Source organism: Simochromis diagramma, unplaced genomic scaffold (genome assembly GCF_900408965.1).
Source record: "Simochromis diagramma unplaced genomic scaffold, fSimDia1.1 OVJJ01000571.1, whole genome shotgun sequence".
NCBI classification, from domain to species: Eukaryota; Metazoa; Chordata; class Actinopteri; order Cichliformes; family Cichlidae; genus Simochromis; species Simochromis diagramma.
The window spans coordinates 3867431-3894012 of NW_024386885.1; the positions used below are offsets into that span (position 1 = coordinate 3867431).

Here is a 26582-nt window from a genome sequence, read left to right on the forward strand (position 1 = left end):
ACTAAACAGCAGTGACGTTGTAGAGTTACTGAAGTTGGGCTAGCTGGTATATAATGATGTGCTACGTGACCGCTAGCGACACAGCTATGTTAGCATAATATAAACAAGCTAACTTTTTTCCACTCGATAAAAGTTACCGTGAGTGTTCTCGGTGGTCGGGAACAAATGTAATCGCATGGCAGGATGCTGTAAAAGGACCAAACTTCAGCCAGGAGAACAACTGAGATAATCCATCCACAATACGAGGTTAGTCATTCATATACTGCTGCATGGGCTGGGCTGTAGTTACATCCTAAGGTTTTAAAAACTGAGCTTAAATAAATGATTAGTGGTAATAAAAGCCGAGGGAGGTCAACAGGGATCACTGACTGTTTTAGGAGCTTTTTGAGATCAAATAGAAGAAAATACAAAACATTAAACATGTTAACAACACAAAAGCCATATTAAACGCAGACTACTTTAGGCCCGGAAGTAGGATTCGTCACGTCATCACTGAACAACCGGATAGTTATAAACACTGATGAGTGTTAGAGTCCAGGGTTTACCCCGCCTCTCGCCCTGTGGCAGCTGGGATAGGCTCCACCCCCTGCGACCCTGATAAGGATAATGATGGACGGGCTGATTAGTTCAAATCTTGCTTTTCATTTTTTTCCCTCCTCAGAACAGCTGGCTGGATCTGATTGGACGGTGGATGACATTCAGCCAATCCTGGACCTGATGAGTTACATCAGAACTGACCGCCTCATCACGACCAAGACCACCGAGTGAGAACGACTGTTTATTAGAAACAACGTTTGTTCTTACCATACACAGAGTTGACTGACCTGAATGTGTGCGTGTGTGTGTGTGTCTGTGTGTGTCTGTGTGTGTGTGTGTGTGTGTCTGTGTGTGTGTGTGTGTCTGTGTCTGTGTGTGTCTGTGTGTGTGTGTGTGTGTGTGTCTGTGTGTGTGTGTCTGTGTGTGTGTGTGTGCGTTCAGAGCCCGCAGTGAGCTGCTCATCCTCTGTGGTTATATTGGAGCTCTGCTGGCCATTAGAAGACAGTACAGCAGCATCGTACCTGCACTCTACGAATACACCAGGTATGCACACACACTGTGAGTGTGCAGACACGCACACACACACACACACACACACACACTGTGAGTGCGCAGACACACACACACACACACACTGTGAGTGCGCAGACACACACACACACACACACACACACACACTGTGAGTGTGCTCTGTGTGGCAGCAGCTGCTGTCAGCAGCATGAAAGCTGACGCTGGATTCTCTTGGAGCGCTCACAGAGGATTTTCCAGTCCTGCACACAAAGAGCAGTTTTCTCCGTGTGAGGTCAGCACTCAGACTGTCCTGTGGTTATAAAACAGAAAGATTTTATTAATCCACATTAATGTTTTTACTGTGACCGACTGTGAAAAACAGCAGTTTGTCTGGTACACGATCATAAAACATCGTGGCTCAAGAGTTGGGAGTTCGCCTTGTAATCGGAAGGTTGCTGGTTCGAGTCCCGGCTTGGACAGTCTCGGTCGTTGTGTCCTTGGTGGTGGTCAGAGGGCCCGGTGGCGCCAGTGTCCGGCAGCCTCGCCTCTGTCAGTGCGCCCCAGGGTGGCTGTGGCTACAATGTGTGTGAATGGGTGGATGACTGGATGTGTAAAGCGCTTTGGGGTCCTTAGGGACGAGTAAAGTGCTGTACAAATACAGGCCATTTTCTGTTTATGTTACTTCATTATGTTGGTTTAGCATGAATGTCCCTGAATGTCTTTAGTTTATTTACGTTTTTTAATGTAATTTTTACCATTTTAACTTTAAGAGGAAACTAAAACATCAGTAGGAAAAGTTGTGACACAGTTCAAATTCCAACATCTACGCCCTCTTCACATTTTCCAAATCCGTGCAAAGGGCCAGGCTGGAGTCTCTGCCAAGCCCACTCTGGCCCCCGGGCCTTATGTTTGACACCCCTGGTTTAAACCTTAGCTGAAGCTTTGGAGCGCTACAGGCAGGTTTACATTTTTCCTTGATTGTAATCAATGTTCAGCATCTCCTGATTTGTTTGGACACAAGCGTCAAAATAACTTCCAGAAACAGGAACAGATATCACCGTGCGCGGTGACGTCAGCTAATATCGGCTTTTGATTTGGAATTATCGACGATGATTGTTTGGATCTGCTGCACGCCAGCGTCTGTGAACGCGTTTCTTTGTGTTTCTCAGTCAGCTGCTGAAGCGGCGAGAGGTGTGTGTCCCTCTGAAGATCGAGCAGCTGTCCGTGGAGCTGGACGCCTGGAGGGCCTGCACGCAAGCTAACAGCATGTACGTCACACACACACACACACACACACACACACACACACACACACACGTTGTATCAATAACACTACAAGGTGCTCACATTAACGAGCAGAGGTGTAGCAGTGATGCTGAAGAGCGGCCAGGATGAGGCCGGTCACCAAGGCAACTGCATCACGACACATGAAGGAGCTGCATCTGCCGTTAGACTGAGATGGTCACTGAGTGATCGGCTAACTGAAGAATCGTCACTCTGAGGTTTGGAGGACTTCCTGATGAGGGGAAATCAGATGGATGAAGAGCACCAGGAGCCATTACGGCCCACTCTGAAATCAGTGAAGTGGAAGCTTTACTTCCTCTCTGTCTGGGTGGAAATGTGCTCGTCACTGAATGAGGATCTTCTTCTCAGGGCTGAACGTCCCAGCGGCACACAGTAACCCGTGTTTCCACCACAGCCCGATGAAATCAAAGCGCTTGAAGAAAAATGAACCAAATCTGGACTTCATATAAGATAGTAAAGTTTTAATGATTTATCATGGAGCTCGTCAACATCAGGAAGAGCTTCAGAATAAAATATGACTGTCTCGTCAGTGCTGTCCCCTCCAGCTCAGCAGCACTCAGATGAAGGCGGCTCCACCTTGTGGTGCTGTTCTGAAACTGCACTTCATAAGCTGCTATTTAAGGAAGCAGAGCATCAAAGATGACCGTGCATACGGTCTCCCAGCACTAGTGCATGGTTAATTCATTACTAGCATCTTCCTAATACATCCAGAAATCTTTTTATGTACACATAACTGCTCTGCTTCCACCATCCCCACAGCTGAGCAGCCCGCCACATGCAGACTTACTGCTGGGGACACGAGCGAGTGCATGCATGCACACGCATGCACATGAAGGCACACACATGCACACTTAGGCACACACATGCACACGCATGGACATGTAGGCACACACATGCACACACACAGACACGTAGGCACACACATGCACACGCACAGACACGTAGGCACACACATGCACAACCGCCCATGGACATGTAGGCACACACACGCACACACACTGCACACGTAGGCACACACATGCACACACACAGACACGTAGGCACACACATGCACACCCATGGACACGTAGCACACACTATGCCACAAACACAGACACGTAGGCACACACATGCACACCCATGGACACGTAGGCACACACATGCACACCGCACAGAACACGTAGGCACACACAGGCACACCCCATGGACACGTAGGCACACACATGCACACGCACAGACACGTAGTGCACACACATGCACACGCACGGACACGTAGGCACACACATGCACACCCATGACACGTAGGCACACACATGCACACGCAACAGACACGTAGGCACACACATGCACACGCACGGACACGTAAGGCACACACATGCACACGCACAGACACGTAGGCACACACATGCAAACACCATGGACACGTAGGCATGTCGCTGGGCTGATGTTCAGTCATTAAAGCTCTTTTATGATTATTCATCTTAAAGAGACGTCAAAGCTGCGGCTTCCACCAAAAACAGGAACAATCACCACAACAGAGAAGCTCAGACGCCGTCAGTCAGCGAGTCTGGTCCAGTTTAAGGACACATTGCTTCATTACTGAGTGGACTCAGCTGCAAAGAGTATGACACCACACCCCAGAGTGCAGACCCCAGTTTCCCTGAGCCTTACCTAACATAGCTCCATCTTTGACCCAGAACCTGAGTCCTGATCCTGAAACGGGGCCTTTGAAGAGGAACAGAGCAGGGATGAGCTTCTAGAACAACATCGCGCTGTCAGTTTGTCACAAACAGCTGGACGAGTTTCATTTCTTTATTTTAGTCTGTGGTTTCCTGTAAGCAGTGACTGTAGTCAGCAAGCTGCAGGCCACAGACGGCTGTTTGAAACTCACACTCACTCACACACACTCACACTCACACTCACACACACACACTCACTCACACTCACACACACACACACACACACACACACACACACACACACACACACACACACACTCACACACACACACTCACACACACACACACACACACGCACACTCACACACACACACACTCACACGCACCACACACACACACACACACTCACACTCACTCACACTCACTCACACTCACTCACACACACTCACACTCACACACACACACTCACACTCACACACACACTCACTCACACTCACACACACACACACTCACACACACACACACACACTCACACTCACACACACACTCACTCACACTCACACACACTCACTCACACACACACACTCACACTCACTCACACTCACTCACACTCACTCACACACACTCACACTCACACTCACACACACACACTCACTCACACTCACACACACACACGCACTCACACACACACACACACACACACTCACACACACACACACACTCACACACCACACACTCACACACACACACACTCACACACACACACACACACTCACACTCACACACACACACACTCACACTCACACACACACACACACACTCACACAAAACACTCACACTCACACCCACACACACTCACACATCACACACACTCACACACACACACACTCACACACACACACTCACACTCACACTCACACTCACACACACTCACACACACACACACACACACACAACACACACACACTCTGCGTCCCGGGTTAGATTTGTAGCAGACAAGTCTGAGTAATTTGTCACGTCTCAGTATTTTGTCAGTTTTTCTCTTTAAAGTGTTTTTGGGTGTTGGAAGCTGATTATGAAGGCAAACCCACTGATGAGTTCTAGCCCTGAGTGGGTCTCTGGGGCCCGGTCCACACGGCTGGATTGTTTTCATATTAAGAAAACAAAGTGTACGTATCATCTGTGAAAGTCCTCAGACTCCACGTGGATGATTCTACATATGATGAGCAGTTAAAGTGGAGCACTCGCTGCTGCTGTTCCATGAAACAAAGCACGACCGAGTGCCTTCAGCTCGGCTCGCACTGATGCTGTAAACCGTCTTCTGTGAGCTGCAGTTATGCAGAATATGCTGCTGTTATCATGCAGTCCTCATGTCCACACACACTCACAGCAAACGTGCTTCCTTCCTGTCCGTCTGTCTCCAACAGCCCCCCGTCAGAGTGTCAAAGAGAAGAGTTCAGCTGCCTGCAGAGGAGAATCCAGCCGAGCCACAAAGGTAAACAGTCCTCACGCCTCAGAGCGCCGCATCACCAGCTGCAGCTCAGAGGGCGAGGAAAGAAGCATCGTGTTAATGATAATGACAACATTAAACCATTTCCTGCGTCTCTCAGGTGCGTTGCTCCTCTGCGGTGCTGACTACGTGACGGGCTCCAACCTGCCGAGTCACTCAGACCTCCAGCTGTCCTGCTTCACCGGGCAGAGAATACAGGTGTGTGTGTGTTTTAACATCTTTGTGGGGACCAAAATCCCACAGCATTGAAGGCATTTTTGAGACTCAAAATGTGGTTTTAGTGTCAGGTTACAGCAGACCTTCCCAAAGTGTGGGGCCCACCTCCTACGGGGGGCGCAGAGCCATTGCAGGGGGGGGCGCGGCATGAAAAGGGAAAAAAACAAAACACTTGGACACTGCTAGCACGGGGCGCCCACACAAACGCACAGCAGGACATGAAGCATCACTGAATATGTTTCCAAACCAACTTCATTCTAAGACAAAGACTAGAAAATATGGTGAAGCAAATCTGCCCTTTGGCTTCACCTGCAGAGGTGCAGAGGTGCAGAGGTAGGTCTCCCTGCAGAGTTAGTTTCCCTGCGTCAGGAGCAGCGCTGGGCTCTTCAAATCACGGACAAAACAGGATCCCACAGCTGTTTATGTTTTTAAACCCATTTTGCACAGAGAGGCATTTTTTGAAAAATGCATTGATAGCAATGTTGAACATTATTACACAGGAAGAAAAACAACTACACGTAAAATAATCACACCGTGACGCCTCTGCCTTTGTAAATGGAGGGACAGTAACTGCGTGTTTATATGTAAGCGTGTAAAACCTGCAGACAGTCAGAGTAACAGTATTTCGTCTCTATCTGCCATTCTGCAATTCCTCTCATGTAAACAATAACGTGGCCACAGCGTGACGTGGAAAAAGGCGCATACCTTTGATGTTGCGTGCCGAACTCTGTATTCCTCGTCCACACGTAAACGCAAAAAAATGAGTTTTAAAAAATCTCCGTTTTCGGTGATTCGAAACGCCGTTTACGTGGACGAAACAGCTGCTTTTCAAAATCACCCGTGTACTCGTAAAACAAAGGGGGGCCCAGCAAAAAAAGTTTGGGAACCACTGGGTTACAGTAAGGTCATGGTTAGGGAAAGCATCACGCCCATTAGCTGTCCCCACGAGCTCTGATTACCCGACGTGTTTCTGCACTGATGTGTCCAAAGCTCTGTCTGCTCTGTTTGAATGCTCAGGGTCCGGTGTTTTTGCTGGAGGACAATAAATCAGCCATCTCACTCAACGACGCTTTAATGTGGGCGAAGGTCAACCCCTTCTCCCCGCTGGGGACGGGACTCCGCATCAACCCCTTTTAACACACACGAAGAAGAGGAAGACGGTCACGGCGGCGATGAGACAGACACCAGCGGCTGAATCTCGAACACTTTTTGCCAACTGAAGCTTCAGAGGAGCTCAAAGCTTTTGTAGATTTTGATATTGGTTAGCTGTTACGTGATGAGAATGTAGCCAACCAATCGTGCTTCACGTGTGGAGGAGGACTGGTGTTGAATGTGTCGTACTGGGTAGGACTCCCGCTTCATTTCCCACAATGTGATCATGTACATACAGGGTATAGATCTGAGTTCTTCTACTGTACAAAGAAAGCACTGGAATAAAGACACCACTGAGTATTTATGGGAGACTTTCTTTGTGTTCGTGTTAATCTTCTCTCAGCTGCTCCCTTTAGGAGTCACCACAGTGGATCACCTGCCTCCTTCTATCCCAGCGTCCTCCTCTGCCACACCACCTCTCTGCATGTCGCCTTCACTGCATCCACCAATCTTCTCTGAGGTCTTCCTCCTTTCCTGCTGCCTGGCATGTTCACCTCTCCACCTGTCTGCCCCTCATTCACACACGTATGTCGTACCTCCACCTCTCCAGGCTCTCCTCCACCTGCTCCCTACTCTCAGAACAGATCACAGTATCATCTGCAAACATCAGAGACTCACCTGTGAGCCTGTCCGTCCCCACTGCAAACTGAGAGCTGATCCCTGATGTAATCACCACCCCCACCTTGAACCCATCTGTCACTCCTACCGCACACCTCACCTCTGTCCTCACATCTCCTGCACCACCCTCACATACTTTACTGACCCTCCTGACTTCCTCTCTCAGATCTACAAAGACACAATGAAAGAATCTGTCCACACACTGTTATATCATATTAGGGCGGCTCAGGACTGTTCATTTATGTGAATACATACATGCTGGCATCTCCTCAAAATGCTTTATTGAAAGGCAAAGATCCAACAAATTAGAGAAAACACAAATAATCAGACGACCCTCTCCTGGCAGCACTTGGTGACTGGAGGAAAGAAGAACTGTTTTAACAGGAAGAGAAGCGAGGGGCTGTGTGTGTGGTTCTGCCGGAGGTTTCTTCCTGTTAAAAGGGAGTTTTTCCTTCCCACTGTCACCAAAGTGCTTCTCATAGGGGGTCATATGATTGTTGGGTTTTCTCTGTATGTATTATTGTCCGATCTACCTTGAGGAGACTGTTGTTGTGATTTGGTGCTGAATAAATAAATCTGATTTGAATCGAATCATATTATTTGGGAATTCTACATACAGCGGTCCCTCGTCTATTGTGGAAGTAGCCAACTTAATTTTTTTACAATTATTACAGATGTTTTAAGGCTGGAAAACCCCTCACTGCACACTTTACACTTTTCTCAGACAGGCATGAACATTTTCACATTTTTCTCTCTTGTTCAAACGTTCGTAGAAAAATAAGTCCAGTATTATAGAACAAAACCAAAGATCAAACCCTGTTTTCAGAACATGGGAACAGAGCAGCTGCCAGAGAATTTAACATTAATGAATCAATGGTACGGAAGTGGAGGAAGCAAGAATGACTTGAGTAAAGTTTGACTTATCTGACTGTTTTAATGCGGTGTGCCTTATGGTCCAAAAAATACAGTAACTTCTACCTTCCCTCAGCATGTCGAGAACTTTTTGTCACACTGCTAGCGATCGACAAGCTGAACGCATTCTGTACTGTACAGGAGACACGGCACAGGATTGATTGACAACGGTCTACAGCCAATCAGGACGCAGAACACAATGGGCTGTAAAGAAAATAAAGCATGCAAAATTGCGACAGCCGCAAAAGATGAACCGCAATATAGCGAGGGAGCACTGTGATAACATTACTCCTGAGCTCAGGCTGCAAACTGCTCTGAACACTTGGTTTCTCAGTTTGCCTGGGTACACTCCCTGATACTGTCATTGTAAGAAGACAAGCTCCACCCACTTTCTGTTCAAATTTCTGTGAGGGGCAGCCAGTCAGAAGAAAGCAGACTTAAACGTCGGGGACCAATCATTCTACAGACCAAAGACTGTAGAACGATAACTGGAGAGCCAGACCAGGAAAAGACAACAATCATAACCACAAATCATTTCATGTCTTTGTGGATTCATTCACAGGGAAACTTCAGCACAGCAGCTGTGAGATCAGCCTCACTGAACCTCTTTGTTTATACCCGTCTCTTCATGACAACCTGTGACTTCATGCAAACCACACACGGGTTCTTGGAGAGCGCCCAGTTTGGGAAAAAGCCAACATTTTCACCACGGTGAAAGGATTCAATTGGCCAAGGATTTATGAGGAATGTCAACAGTGAAAACAGGGCTAAGGCTGACTGACGCTGTGTCCCAGCCCACAGTTCAGAGGACATAAAGACACACAAAGGATTGCGCTGTACAAATAAAGTTGCTGCATGCTGCTGCCACAGTCGTTTTTCTGTATTGGACTGACACAGTGATGAGTATCAAATATGTTCCTCCAGCCACACAAGAAGAAGATCAGAATAAAAACCAGCTCAAGTCCAGGAAACACATCTGCAGGAGGAATAATTTCAGTGTAGCGCCGCCGTTATTGTGTTTTAAATGGGAGATTGAGTTGGAAGCGTAATATTTGATATGAAGAATATCAAAGACTACTAAGCATTTCCACACACTTTCCTATACTGTGGATAAAGATGGAAGCAACAACTTTGAAATTACCCACTGTGTGCAGACTTAATGCCGGTTTTTGGCTCACGCCATCTTAGAGGTGACCTTATGCTAATTAGTGCAGGCACTAAACCTGGAGCTCCGCCTTCTTGGACAGTCTGTTACTACAGTAACCTCACATGATGACATTAAAAATGCTCCAAAAGGCTCCAACAACGGTTCACAGGTCTCTGTTCAGGGACTCCAGTTAGCAAAGGTGAAGCTAGCAGACAGCTAGCAGCTACAGCCGCCTGTGCGGCCATCGGCCTGTTCCGTCAAAGAGGCCACGCCCCTAATTATGCAAACTTATTGCTCCAGCAGTTCCACGTTCAAGAAGTTAGGGTGGCAAGGCGTCTTTAATCCTTACAGTCCATGTACACGCTTTGCTAACCAAGCTAGCTTGCAGTCTAAAAACTGGATTTTACAAACCAATGGGTGATGTGCATACTGTGACCTCACTCCTCGTGTACCACGTATTGGCTGTGAATAAATATTAAAACACGGAAAATAAACAGACATTGTGAAACTACAAATGTTAACATACAATTATTGTTTAGGTTATCAATAAAGGTTATCAAAACTCCATATTTATTGATTTATTTGTGTTTACATGTCACATAAACCAGCTGTAAAAGAGTAACTGTTACAGTTCTTTAAATAACACTAATCAAAGAAGCCGTCATCTCTGAGGCGGACCACAGTGACGGTCCAGCGTTTCCTGTGACGCACAAACAATTAGCTAAAAACGAAAAAACTCATCTGTAACTTTGGCTTGCTGGATATTGTTTGTATGATCACTGTTTTCATGTTATGCAGATGATTATTAAATAAAAAGATTCGAATCCAAACAGACGCAGTTCTGACTGAAGCTCCTGCAGCGTCCACGTGTCGTCCCGAGCGTCTCTGGTGAGCTGCAGTCAGACGGGTTAGAGCGCCGCATCTTTCCTTCAGCAGTCAGCAGTCCTGAGTGTGGAGCTCAGGCCGACATGGGCTCATAGGTGTGGAAATGGATTCCCTTGGAGCAGGTGATCTTCATCACCGCTCCGTGCAGACTGGTGTCCGTGATCAGCCTCATCATGCCCTCTGCTATCAGCGACGGCCTGCAGGTCAACAAGAAGAAAAACACACGCTGTTGTTTTTGCATCACAAATTACGACTTCATGACTTTCTTCACAAATTAAATTTTAACCATTAGAGAAACAAGTCATCCCACAGACACATCATTATCTACAGCAACATGTAAAATAAGGTAAAAATATACAATTTGTGCATGTAAATGGAGAGTCCTCTTCACACACTGAGGTTAATTATGGAGTTCCACAGGGTTCAGTGCTAGGACCAATTCTGTTTACACTATACATGCTTCCCTTAGGCCAGCGGTCTCGAACTCCAGGCCTCGAGGGCCGGTGTCCTGCAGGTTTTAGATATGTCCTTGATCCAACACAGCTGATTTAAATGGATAAATGACCTCCTCAACATGTCTTGAAGTTCTCCTGAGGCCTGGTAATGAGCTAATCATTTTATTCAGGTGTGTTGACCCAGGTTGAGATCTAAAACCTGCAGGACACCGGCCCTCGAGGCCTGGAGTTCGAGACCGCTGCCTTAGGCAGCATCATTAGAAGACATAGCATACATTTACACTGCTATGCAGATGACACCCAGCTCTATCTGTCCATGAAGCCAGATAACACACACCAATGAGTTAGGCTACGTCCACTCGTACCCGGGTATTTTTGAAAACGCAGATTTTTCTATGCATTTGCACCTTCCGTCCACACGTAAATGGCGTTTTTGGTCACTGAAAACGGAGATTTTTAAAAACTCCGGCCAGGGTGGATATTTTTGAAAACTCAGTTTTTGCATTTATGTGTGGACGAGAAAAAACGGAGAAAACGCAGAAAACGCAGTGTCAAAGGTGTGCGCCTTTTTTGACGTCACACTGTGCGCCACGTTATTGTGTCGGTGAAATGAATTTCTACAATACTGTTAATTGTACTCTCTGCAGTGTTTAAATGCTTACATATACACACAGTTACTGTCCCTCCACACATACGACTCGGTTCTGCTTCTATGCCCCAGCTTTGTTTACTTTTTCCCACCGAGGCTTCTAGACTTCTGATTGGCCAACATTTCTGCACGGTTAGGAATATATCACCACCTGTTGCTTTGGCATGTTCATAGCAGCGTTTTCCTTCATTTCTGCCTTTACGTGTGGACGGGATTATTTTTTAAAACGAAAACGGAAAATCTCCGTTTTCAAAAATACCCGTGTACGTGTGGACGTGGCCTTAAACTGCAGGAATGTCTTAAAGACATAAAGACCTGGATTGGGGCTATATAAATAAAACTGAACTTTTTCCTAGCTTTAAAACTGGATTTGAAGCTAAATCGATGGATTATCTTGGCTCCCAGAACAGAATCCAAACTAATCCAAACAACTGATTTCAATGGGCTCTTTAAACTTGCTGAACCTACTGGATCATCCTGTCTCAACCACTTAATTCAAATAATTCTTAACTGGATTTAAATGTGACTCAACAAACAACTGTAACCATAACAACTTGATTCAAATATTTGAACTCGCCTGAACATAAAGGCCGACCCAGCGGGTTACCCTAACAAACTATCCTCCTGTAACTTATCTCCATGATTTAAGTCAAATTAAGAACATTCTTGATTCAAATGTCAACACCGACTACAGACGACTCTCATCTCAAACCCACTGCAGCCACTTCAGTGCCACCATCACATCATATTTATCCTCAAACTGACATTAGTCTAAACTATAAACGCTTCCTAATCTTAATCTGAGGAAGGAGAACCTCAGTCAGGAGTCTGAATCCTTATTTAGGCAACTGTGTAACATCGTGGAGGACTGTGGATCCATGTTGGCCGTTTCCTTTGTTTCCAGAGTTCAGCCTTTCAGAAGTCACTGAGAAAGCTTTTACTCAAACTAAACTCACCGTAACCTTGAACTAAAATGTAACGATTTACATCATGGGGATTTACTGTTGTCTCCAAAGGCAGGTTGAGTTTTTACAGAGTGACTAACACAAGTAAACACCACATTCCCAAAAACGCTACAGCTGCTGTTCTGCCCTCTTTCAGCGAGTCAGTGGATGTACAGATGCATATATCCACATGTGTTCAGGAAGTCATCTGGACTCAATTTCCTCTGACACTAAATGATTCCCTCCTGCAGAGCTTTCACAGCGTTGAGCAAACTGCACACAGCGTGCTCTCTGCACAGTGTGGACACTGTTCAGCGTCTCTCACAGCTGGACTGAACCGCTCCAAACGCTTCATCGGGTTTCCTGAAAGAGAAGAAGTCTTTCAAACAGCAGTGATGCAATCAGAGCAGAGACGGGTTTAAAGCGGAGTTAAGAACAGATCTGATCCGTGCTGAGCAGCAGGTCTCTCACTCGTCCAGCTTCATTCATATGAAGCTGAATGTCGCGTCCTCACCCAGACCTCTGATCTCCCTGAGCGCACTCAGCTGAGACCAGCTGCTGCTGTAGCGCAGACAGCTGAGGTGAGACCAGATCGGACTGCAATGTGCCGACGTTCATCTGCAGGAGGTTTAAAACACACATGAAACACTGCAGCAGCAACAAGCGCCAAACTTTGGAGCTAACGCTGATGTGGCAAAAACTGCAGTTCCTCTATCGTCCACACGAGGCTTTAAACAGGCACCTTTAAACACGTTTGCATCAGTTTTGGTGATCGTTGCTGCTGACTGACACATGGACTTACTGTAGAACTCCAAACTTGCTCATGCTCCGTTTGAAGTCGTCCTTGAACTTGACGAACTTGCCCATGTTGTCCTCGTCTTCCACCGACTGCAGCAGGGGCGTGTCGACGAAGGCCGGACACAGCGCGTGGATGCGAACGCCGTAGTCGCCCTGAATGGCCGCGTCCTGCAGCGACACAAGAACAAGCTGCTGAGCGGCCCTCTCATCCCGAAAGGCTTCGTGCTGCGCTTTCGCTAATGTGTGTGCGTCTTACCGCCATCGCTCTGGTGAAGCCAATGACTCCGTGTTTAGTGGCCGTGTAGACGGGCTGGTGAGGGGAATGCATGAAGGCTGAAAAAGGAAAGACCCAGAGGGAAAAACACGATGTTATCACAGTTTGTAACATGCAGGCCAAACACAGCTGCTGCAGCTGCACCTCGTTTTAAACGCCGCAGGCTCAGCTGATCCGGGTTTACTGGGATTAAACCCGACTCAGAGACCCGTCCGAGCATCCTGTCTTTGATGAAACAGTCACCGCGTGACTCGCTGCTGTTTCGGCTCCGTGAAGGCTTTCATAATAAATACACATTTCCTTTACTTTGTCCTCACAGTGCGATGACGAGACGACAACAAAGACAACGACCGGCGACCTGGCTGCACAAATGTCATGTGACCACATCCAAAAGAACAACACACACACACACACACACACACACACACACACACACACACACACACACACTGATGTTATCACCAGTGGGATGAGGGTGAAATGATTACCACATGTCTGCTGTTAGTGCAGGCTGAGCTGTGCTAGATCGACATCATGATGCGTGATTAAAACAAACACAGATTAAATTCTGACGTGAAGCACAGACGATGAAAGCGTGCCTGAGAATCGTCTGAGCGGCTCCACGTTAATCAGATATGTTTCTGAACAAAGCCGATAGAAAAATACGTTGTTATTGACCAAACGGATCATCTGTAATCCACACACATCACAGCTCGACCAGTGTCACATGACCTGGGGATGGTTCATCTCCTCAACTCTGAGAAACCAGGATAAAAACAGGAAATGACATCGACAGCGTCGGCCTCGGGGCTGTGTGTTGGACAGGGTTGTCTGCAGTACGGGGGCCCCACAGGGAACGGTTCTGGCTCCGTTCCTCTTCACCATCTACACTGCAGACTTCTCCCACAACTCCACCCACTGCTTCCTGCAGAAGTGCTCTGATGACTCTGCAATAGTCGGCCTCATCACTGATGGAGACGACAAGGATACAGAGGACTGACACAAGGCTTTGTGGACTGGTGCCAGCTGAACTACCTCCAGATCAACGCCAGTAAAACCAAGGAGCTGGTGGTAGACTTCCACAGGCACAAACATCCCCCACTCCAACCACTGAACATCCAAGGTATGGACATCGAGGCTGTGGACAGCTACAGGTACCTTGGTGTTCATCTGAACAACAGACTGGACTGGACTCATAACTCAGACGCCCTCTACAGGAAAGGGCAGAGCAGGCTGTACCTGCTGCGGAGACTCAGGTCGTTTGGAGTGGAGGGCCCACTCCTGAAGACCTTCTATGACTCTGTGGTGGCCTCAGCCATCTTTTACGGTGTGGTCTGCTGGGGCGGCAGCATCTCTGCCGGGGACAGGAAGAGACTGAACAGGCTGATCCGCAGGATGCCCTCTGGACCCAGCGGAGGTGGTGACAGGAGAACGGTGGCTAAGCTGTCGTCCCTGATGGACAACATCTCCCACCCCATGCAGGAGACTCTGACAGCACTGAGCAGCTCCTTCAGTGGCTGCAGCACCCACGGTGTGGGACGGAGAGATTTCACAGGTCTCCCCACTGCTGTCAGACTCCACAACAAAGACTCCAGCTGATCAAACACATCCACACATGTGCAACAACACTAAGTGCAAAACTCTTTCTGGCATTGTTGTATTATACTCATATTGTATATAGCATTTGTATTTTATTTTATTCTATTCTATTGTGTACAGCGTCTCATAGATATATTATTCCAGTGTTCTTTCTCTATACAACTGTCCACTGCTGTAACAAAACAAATTTCCCACGCGTGGGACTAATAAAGGTTATCTTCTCTTCTCTTTATCGGGTTGATGACCACCATCGTGCGACCACAGAGAAGATATCCTGGCTTTGCTGAGCTTTGTGTCACACTGCCTGGGCGTGACGTGAAGTTCTAATAACTGTCAGCCGATCTGTAGCTGGGAGCTCTCCCACAGGAACATCACTCAGAATCTTTGTGAAACACAAATATTTTTACGGCACAGAGCAGTACGACCTTTGACCTGGAACCTAACACCTGCTCGAAGACCTCTGCCCAGACTCGAGGCCGCGAAAACAACGAAGGAAGGGTCAACCCTGGATCTGCAGCCTGCAGCGGGACAGCAGATACGAGTCACTGCAACATAATGAGGAGTGTGTGTGTCTGTGTGTAATCTAACCACACAGGAACTCACTATAATCTGTCTCATCTAATCATCGCCTACGTGGAGTTTATTTGCTCCAATGAAGCACGTTGCCGTTGCATGAGGGGACATCCCGAAGTGTTCTGGTCTCATAAACGGCGCTAATCCCACAGAAAATGCAGCTTCCTCGGAGCTCTGCGTGGGATGTTGTAGAGGAAGATCACGGCTCTCGCAGGCCTTTAAAGAGCAGCATGAGGACAATAAAACACCAGCAGAGCTCGGGACTCGTCTTTGTTGTGTTGGACTGTGATGGAGAGAAGATGTTGGAGGAGAATGAACTTTTCCATGACGGAGCGATCCACAGCCCTGGTGGATATCTGCCAACCTGTCATAGCTGCTTTTTGTTTCATGTGTTTCTAACACAACACCCACATCCAAGGAAGAAGAGGAATGTTTTCATGAGCCAGGCCTCCAGAGAGGACAGATTTCTCACAGCCACATTTGACATAAACGCAGCCTCTGTCTTTCTGAAAGGAGAAAGTCAGCGGAGAGCCAGGTGCTCCCAGCTGGTCCACTCCTAGAGTTTCAGAGTGTCTGTGAAGCTCATATCACTCATTCATATCTGCTGTTACTCAGGAACGGCACCATTTTGCTTCCAAGTATGTGACGAGGTCAGTGCTGACGCTCCGCTGTCGTGTTTTTAAGCTGCAGGTCTCTAAAGAGCTGCAGGGTTCATGCACAGTGAAGAAGGTTCACAGACACAGCGGCGAGCGCAGCGTTCAGCTCAGCTCGCAGCACAAAATAGAAGCAGAAAAGCTGACAGACAGGAAGCGCGCCCGGGTGTGCCGCTGCAGAAAACGTCCTTGTGATGAGGTCAGACTGAGCTGAGCTTTCTGCTGACCTTTGACTCGCTGCCCTCTGCCCTTTGAAATGAACAGGAAGAAAAAGCTGATTGTTGTATTTGCACTGGGAACATTAGTCAGCTGATTTTGGAGGGTGATGAGTGGGGGCGCCTCTTTCTCAGAGCCACTGGCAGCTCGCCGCAGCAGCAGCGACTCAGGCGAAGCGCAGTCACACGCCGCCGTGGCCTTATGGACACGACTGTCGTGTAATCTTTGGCGAACTTTAACATCCCTGAACAAAAACATCATTGCTGTATGAAATCTGAAAGCCTGGCAGAGTGTCTGTTGTTTTAATAATACATGTTTCTGCACGTGTGCGTGTTACCTGCCATAGAGGATACATTGATAATGGTGCCTCCTTGCTTGCCGTACTCTTTGCTCATGTGCTCCAGAGCCAAGTAGGTTCCCTTGATGACCGAGGTCTGCAGACAAAGATAAAGACGAGTATTCACAGCTGTAAACTAAGGCATGCGCTCGTGATGAGGAAGTTAAACATGTGTGAACCCACTGATAACACGCTTTAAAGACGAGCTTCTCACTCTTCACTGACTGCAAAGAATTGTTTCTTTATCTCACATATCTGGCAGAACAGCTGACACAGCAACAGAAATGATGCGGTTATTGAAGCTCCAGTTAGTGTCACATTATTACTGTCATGTTATAGGCCCCCAAAACAGGGGGCAGGAGGGGGTCTGGATGAAGACTGGGTTAAAAGTGTTTGGGCATGGAGTCATGAAGCACTGAGGGACAACAAACAACAACAAATAAAAGAAAGCAGATGCAACAGCTCTGGGTCTGTTTCTTGCCCACAGACACTTGGTGAGCAGTCAGGTGACTCACCCAGCAGCATCAGGACTCAGAGCACAGGTGAAGCGTTCACCTGGTCTCCTCTCCAGCAATGACCTGCTGAATATACCAAACTCATGTGCTCCTAACAGAGTCGTGTAGGAGGCAACACCCGGCCGCGCACAAACACTCCCCCAGTCTGAGACCAGCAGGGCTGCATAAATGGACCCGACTTCAACAGCAATGCACCAACAGACAAACAGCTCTTTGGGGCACCAGGTGTGAACTTACCCGAGAGTCAAGAAAACAAAGATGGAAAACTTTTTAATGAATTAAACTTTTGCTTTGGTTTAGCTGATGTCAGTGTTGGAATGAAAATGGTCTGACAGATCTGAAGTTTGCTTAAGAAAGAGAAGTGATACTGACAGCGTGAGACAGCGCACCTTTAAAGTGGTTAGCAGTGTATCAGCTCTTATCCGAGTATCAGGCTGTGACTGATGCTTAAAGCATGTATGATGGGCTGACAGGAACCACAACACAAAGACGGGCTCAGAGAGACCTGCCAGACACACAACGATCGTCGATGAGGAACTCAGCTCAACACAGAATCAAACATCACCGTCAGTTTAAGGCGCAGCCGTACAGAAACGCTCCCTCTGAGCACGCTGTTAATCTATTTTGTTCTTTTTATTCATCTATTTTTTTCCTGACCTCACTGTTTGCTGACCGCTTTGACTCCGATCTTGTAATCAGAGTTTAAAGACAGTGGGCTGTGAGAGCGTAGGCTGGGTCGGCTGTGAACTTTGGGATTAATAAAGTTATATGAATTCGAATCATAATCTGAGTAGTTTGATTCATTTCCTGCTCAAGCGTTCATAGATACATATAGGTGGGCATCATCTGCATAGCAATGAATACATATGTAGTGCTTTATAATAATATTTCTAAGGAAAACATGTCTTTATCCTGTCTTCTTTCTCTCACACCAACCAATCGCAGCAGATGGCCCCGCCCCTCCCTGAGCCTGGTTCTGCCGGAGGTTTCTTCCTGTTAAAAGGGAGTTTTTCTTTCCCACTGTCGCCAAAGTACTTGCTCTGTATCTATTAGTGTAGGATCTACTGTACAATACAAAGCGCCTTGAGGCGACTGTTGTTGTGATTTGCTGTGTAAATAAAGTTGAGTTGAATAATGTAAAAAGTATCAGTCTCAGGACGTCCATGACTAACTTTGTTTTTAAGAAGACGCCTCATTTACATGAACACACTATCAGACAGATGTGATACAAACCACTGCAACATATTTCCCTTTCTCCAGCTCCCGGTCCAGTGCCACCAGTGCTACCAGTGCCAAAGCATCACTGACTGTATGGGCAGACTTTTATTTTGCTATCACAGCAAGGGCCTTTACATAACATGCCGCGCTCCAGAAATGCACATCCATCACATCTTAAGTCCCACATTTGCGTTTCATACAGTTCTGTTGGAGTCGAAAGTTCACATCCGAAAACTTAAAACATCCCAAATATGCAACTAAGTGGAGGAAAGTATCCTCGAACTGGAACTTGGATGGAGTCTGACTCCAACAGCTGATGTGAACGGGAGCCAATTCAGGAACAATGAGTCACAGCGGTATGTTGTGAGAAGAGATCAGGTCTCTCTGCGGGCCAGACTTTACAGAGCCTCGATGGTGGAGCCCATCGTCGACCAGCTGTGCTGTTAGCAAGAAAGAGGCTTTTTTTAGTCCCTCTTGTGCTTGTACTGTGTCAGTCCCATATCACCGTCCACTGTCAGACTCAAATACAGTTGATAAGTCCTGTACTGGGCCCCGTATGAGTGCCTCAGTTTAAAACAAGCTGCTTTAGCCCCTCCCCTTAAAGGCCAACCTGTCTTTAAGCCAACTTTTCACTTATTGGCTGCCCATCATAAACAAACGTTTGAAAAGCAAGTATGTAGAGCTTCTGTGGCCCAGATTTCAGCCATTCGCCTGAGAAGACCATATTAGGATATTCCCTCTCTGTGACATCATGCAGTTCAATTCAGCTGTTGTTATTGAAGCATATTTAGAGCTAACAGGAAGACGAGCTGTGAAACCATCTGCAGCCCGAGCTTTGGCTCACAGAGAGGACTTGCACACTGACCTTATTATCTGAAGTATGGTCATGTTTAACATGAGCCTTCACTGCTGGAGCAGAGATACGTGACTGAAAATAAGGAAAACTCATGTTTATTTATACAGCAGGAAAGATCCACGGTAAGACGCGCAGCTCGTGTTTTTCCACTGTGGCTTGGTGTGAAGTCACAAACAGCTGAAGTAGTCTAACTGGTCCGGATCTTCAAACTGAGCTGAAGTATATCGATTGAACTATTTTCATGTCCTTTTTCACTTTAAACCTGAGCTGTCGTTACTTTCTATTAGATGGAGAGCTGGAGGTTCTCCGTGCTGTAACACAGAGGTCAAAGGTGAACAGAGCAGGTATTTGTGACAGGTGACCAACAACAGCCGCAGACAGAGTGTTATTTTTACCAGCCAAACTAGAAACGACTGGCTGAGCCAATGAACTTATCAGGAAAGTCATTTCCGCCATCTATTCAGCAAGTGCCGGTGTCGCCCCCTGTTGGCACTGACACAGAATGAAGGTGGACAACACAGGATGTGATGTCAGCGGGTTAGTGTGGGGCTGAATTTATAATAAGACAAAATGTCAGAAGATGAGGCTGATAGTACTTTAGTCACCGCTTTCAGTTTCTGTATGTATATGCATGGATCGATGAGTTCACCGTGAACCGGACCTGCAGCTTTAGCTGCCTCGTCGCCACCATGAGAAGAATCCAACCGTTCACCTTCTGACAGGCTGACATTCCCCGACTACACGCAACATTTGTACTATTTTCAAGTGAGTTGCTGCCACAGGATAAACTTTTGTGTTGTGACCTGTGGCTCTATCTGGATCACATTCCAATCTAACTTTGAAAAATGTTTTGACTCCCTGCCTTCTTTGAGTGTTAGGTTACACCCGACATTCCTTATTCCACATGGCCTGGGAAATCTGCACAGTTCAGGAAGAGCTGAGGATCTAAAAGAGCGGTGTGCTCTGGATCCTCTGAGTTGCAATCTGAAAGGAAAAGCTCTATGCTACTTTAATAAATAAATAAATAAAAATTTTATTTATATAGCACCTTTCTAGACAGAATCACAAAGTGCTGCACATAATAATACTTCTGATTAGGCTTCCTCAGGTTTTTCCTCAAAGCACAAAAAGAGATAAAGCTGCAAATGTTTCTGCTTCAATTATCTTACAGATTTATCATCCTTTGTAAAATGCATGTTTGTGATTGGTCAGATGCTGCACCTCCATCAGGTGAGCATCAGTGAGGTGCTGATGGGGAAAGATATTATGGGCATGCTGAGCTTCCTCTGATGCACCACCCCCGGGGCATCAGTCTGATCTAGCGTTCATGCAGTAAGGCAGCATGCGTGTTATTTTGGTTCGCCATCTCACCAGGTTCACTTGGATGGTCTTCTCCCAGTCCTTTTCGTTGGTGATGCCGGCGTTGTTGATGACGATGTCCAGATGGCCAAATTGGTCCACGGTGTTCTGGAAGGTGTCTGTTCCACAGAGACAAGAAATCAAAATGGGGTGATTTCAGACGCTAATACAGGAACTTCTAAAAACATCAATGACAAGCTCCCATCAGAATGTAAACAGGGTTTCACTCATTAAGACTGCACTCGCTGTTATAACAGAGCCTCATTACCATCGTAGCACCATGTAGTTTACACTCTAATCTGCTTCATCGTTCTCAACACGCCAAACTTATCCGAGCTACTACCAAGAACTCTGGAAGTGCCCGGACCCTCGCTGTCCGGCTGTTCAGCCGAACTGATGCTGATCATCAAGCAAGAAAGGCCAATCATCATGGACCTGACCAAGAAGAGCCAATCGTCATGGACCTGACCAAGAGGGGCCAATCATCATGGAGCTGACCAAGAAGAGCCAATCGTCATGGAGCTGACCAAGAGGGGCCAATCGTCATGGAGCTGACCAAGAAGAGCCAATCATCATGGAGCTGACCAAGAAGAGCCAATCGTCATGGACCTGACCAAGAAGAGCCAATCGTCATGGAGCTGACCAAGAAGAGCCAATCGTCATGGAGCTGACCAAGAAGAGCCAATCGTCATGGAGCTGACCAAGAAGAGCCAATCGTCATGGAGCTGACCAAGAGGGGCCAATCATCATAGAGCTGACCAAGAAGAGCCAATCATCATGGACCTGACCAAGAAGAGCCAATCGTCATGGAGCTGACCAAGAGGGGCCAATCGTCATGGAGCTGACCAAGAAGAGCCAATCATCATAGAGCTGACCAAGAGGGGCCAATCATCATAGAGCTGACCAAGAGGGGCCAATCACCATGGAGCTGACCAGGAGGAGCCAATCGTCATGGAGCTGACCAAGAAGAGCCAATCATCATGGAGCTGACCAAGAGGGGCCAATCATCATGGAGCTGACCAAGAAGAGCCAATCATCATGGAGCTGACCAAGAAGAGCCAATCATCATGGAGCTGACCAAGAGGGGCCAATTCATTCATGGAGCTGACCAAGAGGAGCCAATCGTCATGGAGCTGACCCAGAAGAGCCAATCATCATGGAGCTGACCAGAGGGGCCAATCATCATGGAGCTGACCAAGAGGGGCCAATCATCATGGAGCTGACCAAGAGGGGCCAATCATCATGAAAGCTGACCAAAGAAGAGCCAATCATCATGGAGCTGACCAAGAAGAGCCAATCATCATGGAGCTGACCACAGAGGGCCAATCGGCATGGAGCTGACCAAGAGGGGCCAATCATCATAGAGCTGACCAAGAGGGGCCAATCATCATAGAGCTGACCAAGAGGGGCCAATCATCATAGAGCTGACCAGAGGGGCCAACGTCTGGGCTGACCAAGAAAGCCAATCATCATGGAGTCTGACCAGAAGGGCCAATCATCATGGAGCTGACCAAGAGGGGCCACTCTCATAGAGCTGACCAAGAGGAGCCAATTGTCATGGAGCTGACCAAGAAAGCCAATCATCATGGAGCTGATCATCATGGAGCTGACCAAGAAGAGCCAATCATCATGGAGCTGACCAAGAAGGGGCCAATCATCATGGAGCTGATCATCATGGAGCTGACCAAGAAGAGCCAATCATCATGGAGCTGACCAAGAGGGGCCAATCATCATGGAGCTGAACCAAGAAGAGCCATCGTTCATGGAGCCTGACCAAGAAGAGCCAATCTTCATGGAGCTGACCAAGAAGAGCCAATCATCATGGAGCTGACCAAGAGAGCCAATCATCATGGAGCTGACCAAGAGGGGCCAATCCTCATGGAGCTGAACCAAGAAGAGCCAATCATCATAGAGCTGACCAAGAGGAGCCAATTGTCATGGAGCTGACCAAGAAGAGCCAATCATCATGGAGCTGACCAAGAGGGGCCAATCATCATGGAGCTGACCAAGAAGAGCCAATCATCATGGAGCTGACCAAGAGGGGCCAATCGTCATAGAGCTGACCAAGAAAGGCCAATAGTCACTGTAGCAGAGCTTTTGGATTGGTGGAAAACCATGCAGGAAATGTCTGTGCTTGGGACTGTCGTCACTAACACAAAAAACAAGTCCAGTTGCTTCAACTCAAGAACTTAATACCAGGATCGGGTTGACTGTGAACCCACATGTACTGTAACCATGTTTAGTTTTTTTGTTTTTTTTACAACGGGCGAATGAAGAGTCTAAATATTTAATAATCTGCTTGTGCTATCTCAAAGACAGGCTGTGGTGACATCAGGCTAAGCAGAGTATTCCAGCAGTGCTTTTCCCAGCTAAACTTTCCAGATCGTCCACATGAGATATGTAATCCTCCATTCGGGGTCTACCTACATGTGCTGGTCTTGTTTTGGTATCAAGGAATACGAGGTTAGACATTAAGCACCCCCCAGCTGACCTCTGTGCTGACCTCTTCTACCTCGAGGGTGTCAAGGACCGGTTTGTCTGGGGTAGCAGCAGCCGTTGGTGTCGTGTATTACTGTACAATAAAAAGTAACTTTCTAGGTGATGAAACTGAATTAAAAGTGAAATGCTGAGGAGAAAGTCAGTCTCAGGACCAGAGGCCAGACTCCAAGCCAAAAACAAACAACCTACAGCTGGAAAACTCGTCCACCATTTCCAGTTGGCTGTGATGTCATGAGCAGCAGGTAGAGATCAGTTTGTAAAAATGTTTAAAGTTCACCACAAGAAGTGTCAGTGGCCTGACTACTTCCTGAAATGTAACTACACACTGCAGTCTTCGAGGACTCACTTCACTTTACGTGTGAAAAGCTCGTGTGTGTTTCAGTTACAGGTTCAGCAAAGAGCAGGAATCCTGACACCCTAGCGGGGTTTACACCCAAATAACTTGTCAGACGTGTCGGCTGAACGCACACGCTGTGACTGAGGGGCACATACATCATGCTGTTACGCAATCAGCCGCCAGCAGCCGGTTTATCTCTGCATGTGGGCGCGCACGATTGGTTACGCTAACAGCAACAGCAGAAACAGAACCCCGAGGGAAAACCGGAGAGGGTTAAACCCTGCGTGTCTTCCGCATTTCCTCACCTGGACACCTCGCAATTAGTGCCTGAAGATGCAGAGACACAAAACACAGAGCTGTTACCGCACAGCTGCAAAGATGCATGAGTGCATTTAAACATGGTAAATCTCACCTTACCACACACACACACAGACACACAACACACAGCACACACAGGAGTTACAGCAAACAGCATTCCGACAGCGTTTGCCTGCAGGGATACGACTTTTGCAGTGTCAGACGATGAATCACTTGTTCTCTCTCACTCTGTGGACAACACAACTTTTTCACATTACACCACTTAATACATCGGCGTTCTCCCTTTTTCTCACCCAGGGCACGCCCCCCCCACACAACTAGCACACAAACAGCGCCGGCAGGCAGCAGAAAAGGAGAAGGTAACTGGAGAAATATAAAAGGTCATGTGGTTGTAAATCAAACACAGGACAGCTGAGTTTGAGCGGGACTCTGGGAGCGGTGAGGAAAACTCGGAGCTCTGTTTGACCTCGGTGACAGGTTTGTGATGAATTAAATTAGAACCGCTTCCTCGTTCAGGGCGATTGTCCAAGGCTCAGCGGTGCGCTGCGTTTGCATTACACAATTAACTGAACAGCTGCCAAACGCACTGACACACTGAAAGCTTTGACGAGAGTGACGTCAGCTCTTTTCTCGCGTCTTACGGCACGGCATAATTACCTCGCAGCGCATCTCCGTTGGCCACATCGCACTCAATGAACGTGCAGTTTCCTTCTCCGAACTCGGCGTCCAGCTGGGCCTTGCACTCCTCACCGAGGTCCTTGTTCAGGTCCACCATGGCCACCTGCAGAACAGAACTTTGAGATGGACTCTGCAGCACTTTGGTTACAGTGCAACACTTACTTTGCTCAGCAGACTATATTAGTCCTGTGGTTTCACAACTGTGCAGCTCAGACGGAAACAAACATTCATTTACTTAAACAGATGGCAAAGGAAGTTCCGAGAAATGACTGATCTCTCTGAAACGCCCGTGCTGCTGCAGAGAAGCGAATCTTTCACAATGATTTCATTACAGTTTAACCTGGATTAACCACAGACTCACCTTTGAAACCCTGCTCCTGTTAAAAAACAAGTCAAACAGTGAAGAAAAAAAGCTTTTGAGGTGAAAAGATGAAAAACACAACAGATCAAAGGAAACTAAAAGCTGCAAGCAAAAGTTGCAGCAGTACGACCTTGGCTGAGCTCTGCAGCAGTGACTGGACCACAGCTCTGCCGATGCCCTGAGCACCCCCCGTCACCAGAGCTACCTTCCATTCAGAGACATGCTCCAGCACAGCTGCACTCTTCCTCCTTCTTCTCTCGGTGACTGTTCTTCTCTTTCCTCTCCTGCTCTGCGTCTTCCTGCACCTTTCTGCTCTCTCTCCAACTCAATCACATGTTTTCTCACCGCTCTGTTTTTACTCTTTTGGCTAAGCTGTTTTCCCCTCCTCCTCCTCCCCCCCCCTCCCCCTCGCCTTATCAGTCTATACAAACACTGCATGTGTGTGAGAGAGCGAGAGAGGGAGAGGTTAAGTAACTCCGTAGAATAATAATTACAGTTTAATCCAACTTGTTGTACCTGCCCTCCCGGCTCCTCCTCCACGCCCTTTCTTCTCCTCCCCTCCTGCTGTTTGATCAGCACACCTGAGCTCCTGAAATGTGCTGCTGTTTATATAAAGTCTGCATTTCAGGACATGTCAGAGACAAAACCTCCAAAAACCTCAGACAGCAGCTTCTTTAAAGAGCTGTCAGTCTCTCATTGTTCTTCCTCACCGTTGGTTTTTCTCCTGCGAGGCTTAAGTGGCGTTACACAACAGCGGCAGCGCAGCTCGGGGATACGTTACGGCGAGCTTCAGGTCTCTGCACGTCCACTCTCACACTGAATGGGAACCAGCAGCTGATAATGACCAAATATGTGAAAATACCACCCGCTCCAGTGTGTTTTCCTTCTATTCTTTAAAAATAAAGACACATGAGGAAAGGAAAAGCTGTTGTATCTTCATGAACTTCACTATTTATATTCTGCACACTTTAGATCGAGGAACATCGCTACGCTTCCGTTCCTCTGACTTCCTGTACACGCTCTCTTCCTTTGACCTTCTTATCGTACATCCTTCCTTCATTCTTGGATCTGGAGATGATCTGCAGCGTGTTCAGCAGGCGCTCTTTAGCTTTCTGGGATCTCTGAGGACCTGAAACAGCAGCAGAGGCAATATTTGTGTGCCAGGTGAGGCCAGCCTGGACTGGACGGCAAACAACACAGGAAGTGAGGTCGCTGTGCACAAACTGGATAATAAAGATGGACACATGTTCCTCCTGCTCTGCTCTCCTAAACCTGCATTCTTGGTTGGTGGCCAGCAGGTGGCGACAGCAGAAACGGGAGATATTAATGCACCTTTAGGAAATCGTTTGTGTTGTAGTGATAAAGCTAAAGTGAAGCGAGTTAAGTCTGTGTATGCACTTACAAATACAACAGTACATGCACAGTAATACAAGGAATCAGCAACAACACGACATAAACAATAATAACAACGATGCGTGTATACATGTTAGTAT

The 26582-nt window shown here is 47.3% G+C and overlaps 1 protein-coding gene and 1 pseudogene across 1 annotated transcript in view; one reads left to right on the forward strand and one right to left on the reverse strand.

Annotated features, from left to right (window-relative positions):
- LOC120734669 overlaps positions 1–7203 on the forward strand; it is a 37144-nt pseudogene extending 29941 nt beyond the window's left edge.
- Positions 7204–10112: 2909 nt separating this feature from the next.
- hpgd (15-hydroxyprostaglandin dehydrogenase) overlaps positions 10113–26582 on the reverse strand; it is a 23597-nt gene continuing 7127 nt past the window's right edge. Inside the window, exons 4-7 of the mRNA XM_040033611.1 lie at positions 16949–17045; positions 13553–13629; positions 13301–13464; positions 10113–10647 (exon numbers count right to left, since the gene is read on the reverse strand). Of these exons, the coding sequence (XP_039889545.1) occupies positions 10524–10647; positions 13301–13464; positions 13553–13629; positions 16949–17045 (462 nt within the window). The 3' untranslated portion in view covers positions 10113–10523. The remainder of the gene's footprint in view (positions 10648–13300; positions 13465–13552; positions 13630–16948; positions 17046–26582) is intronic.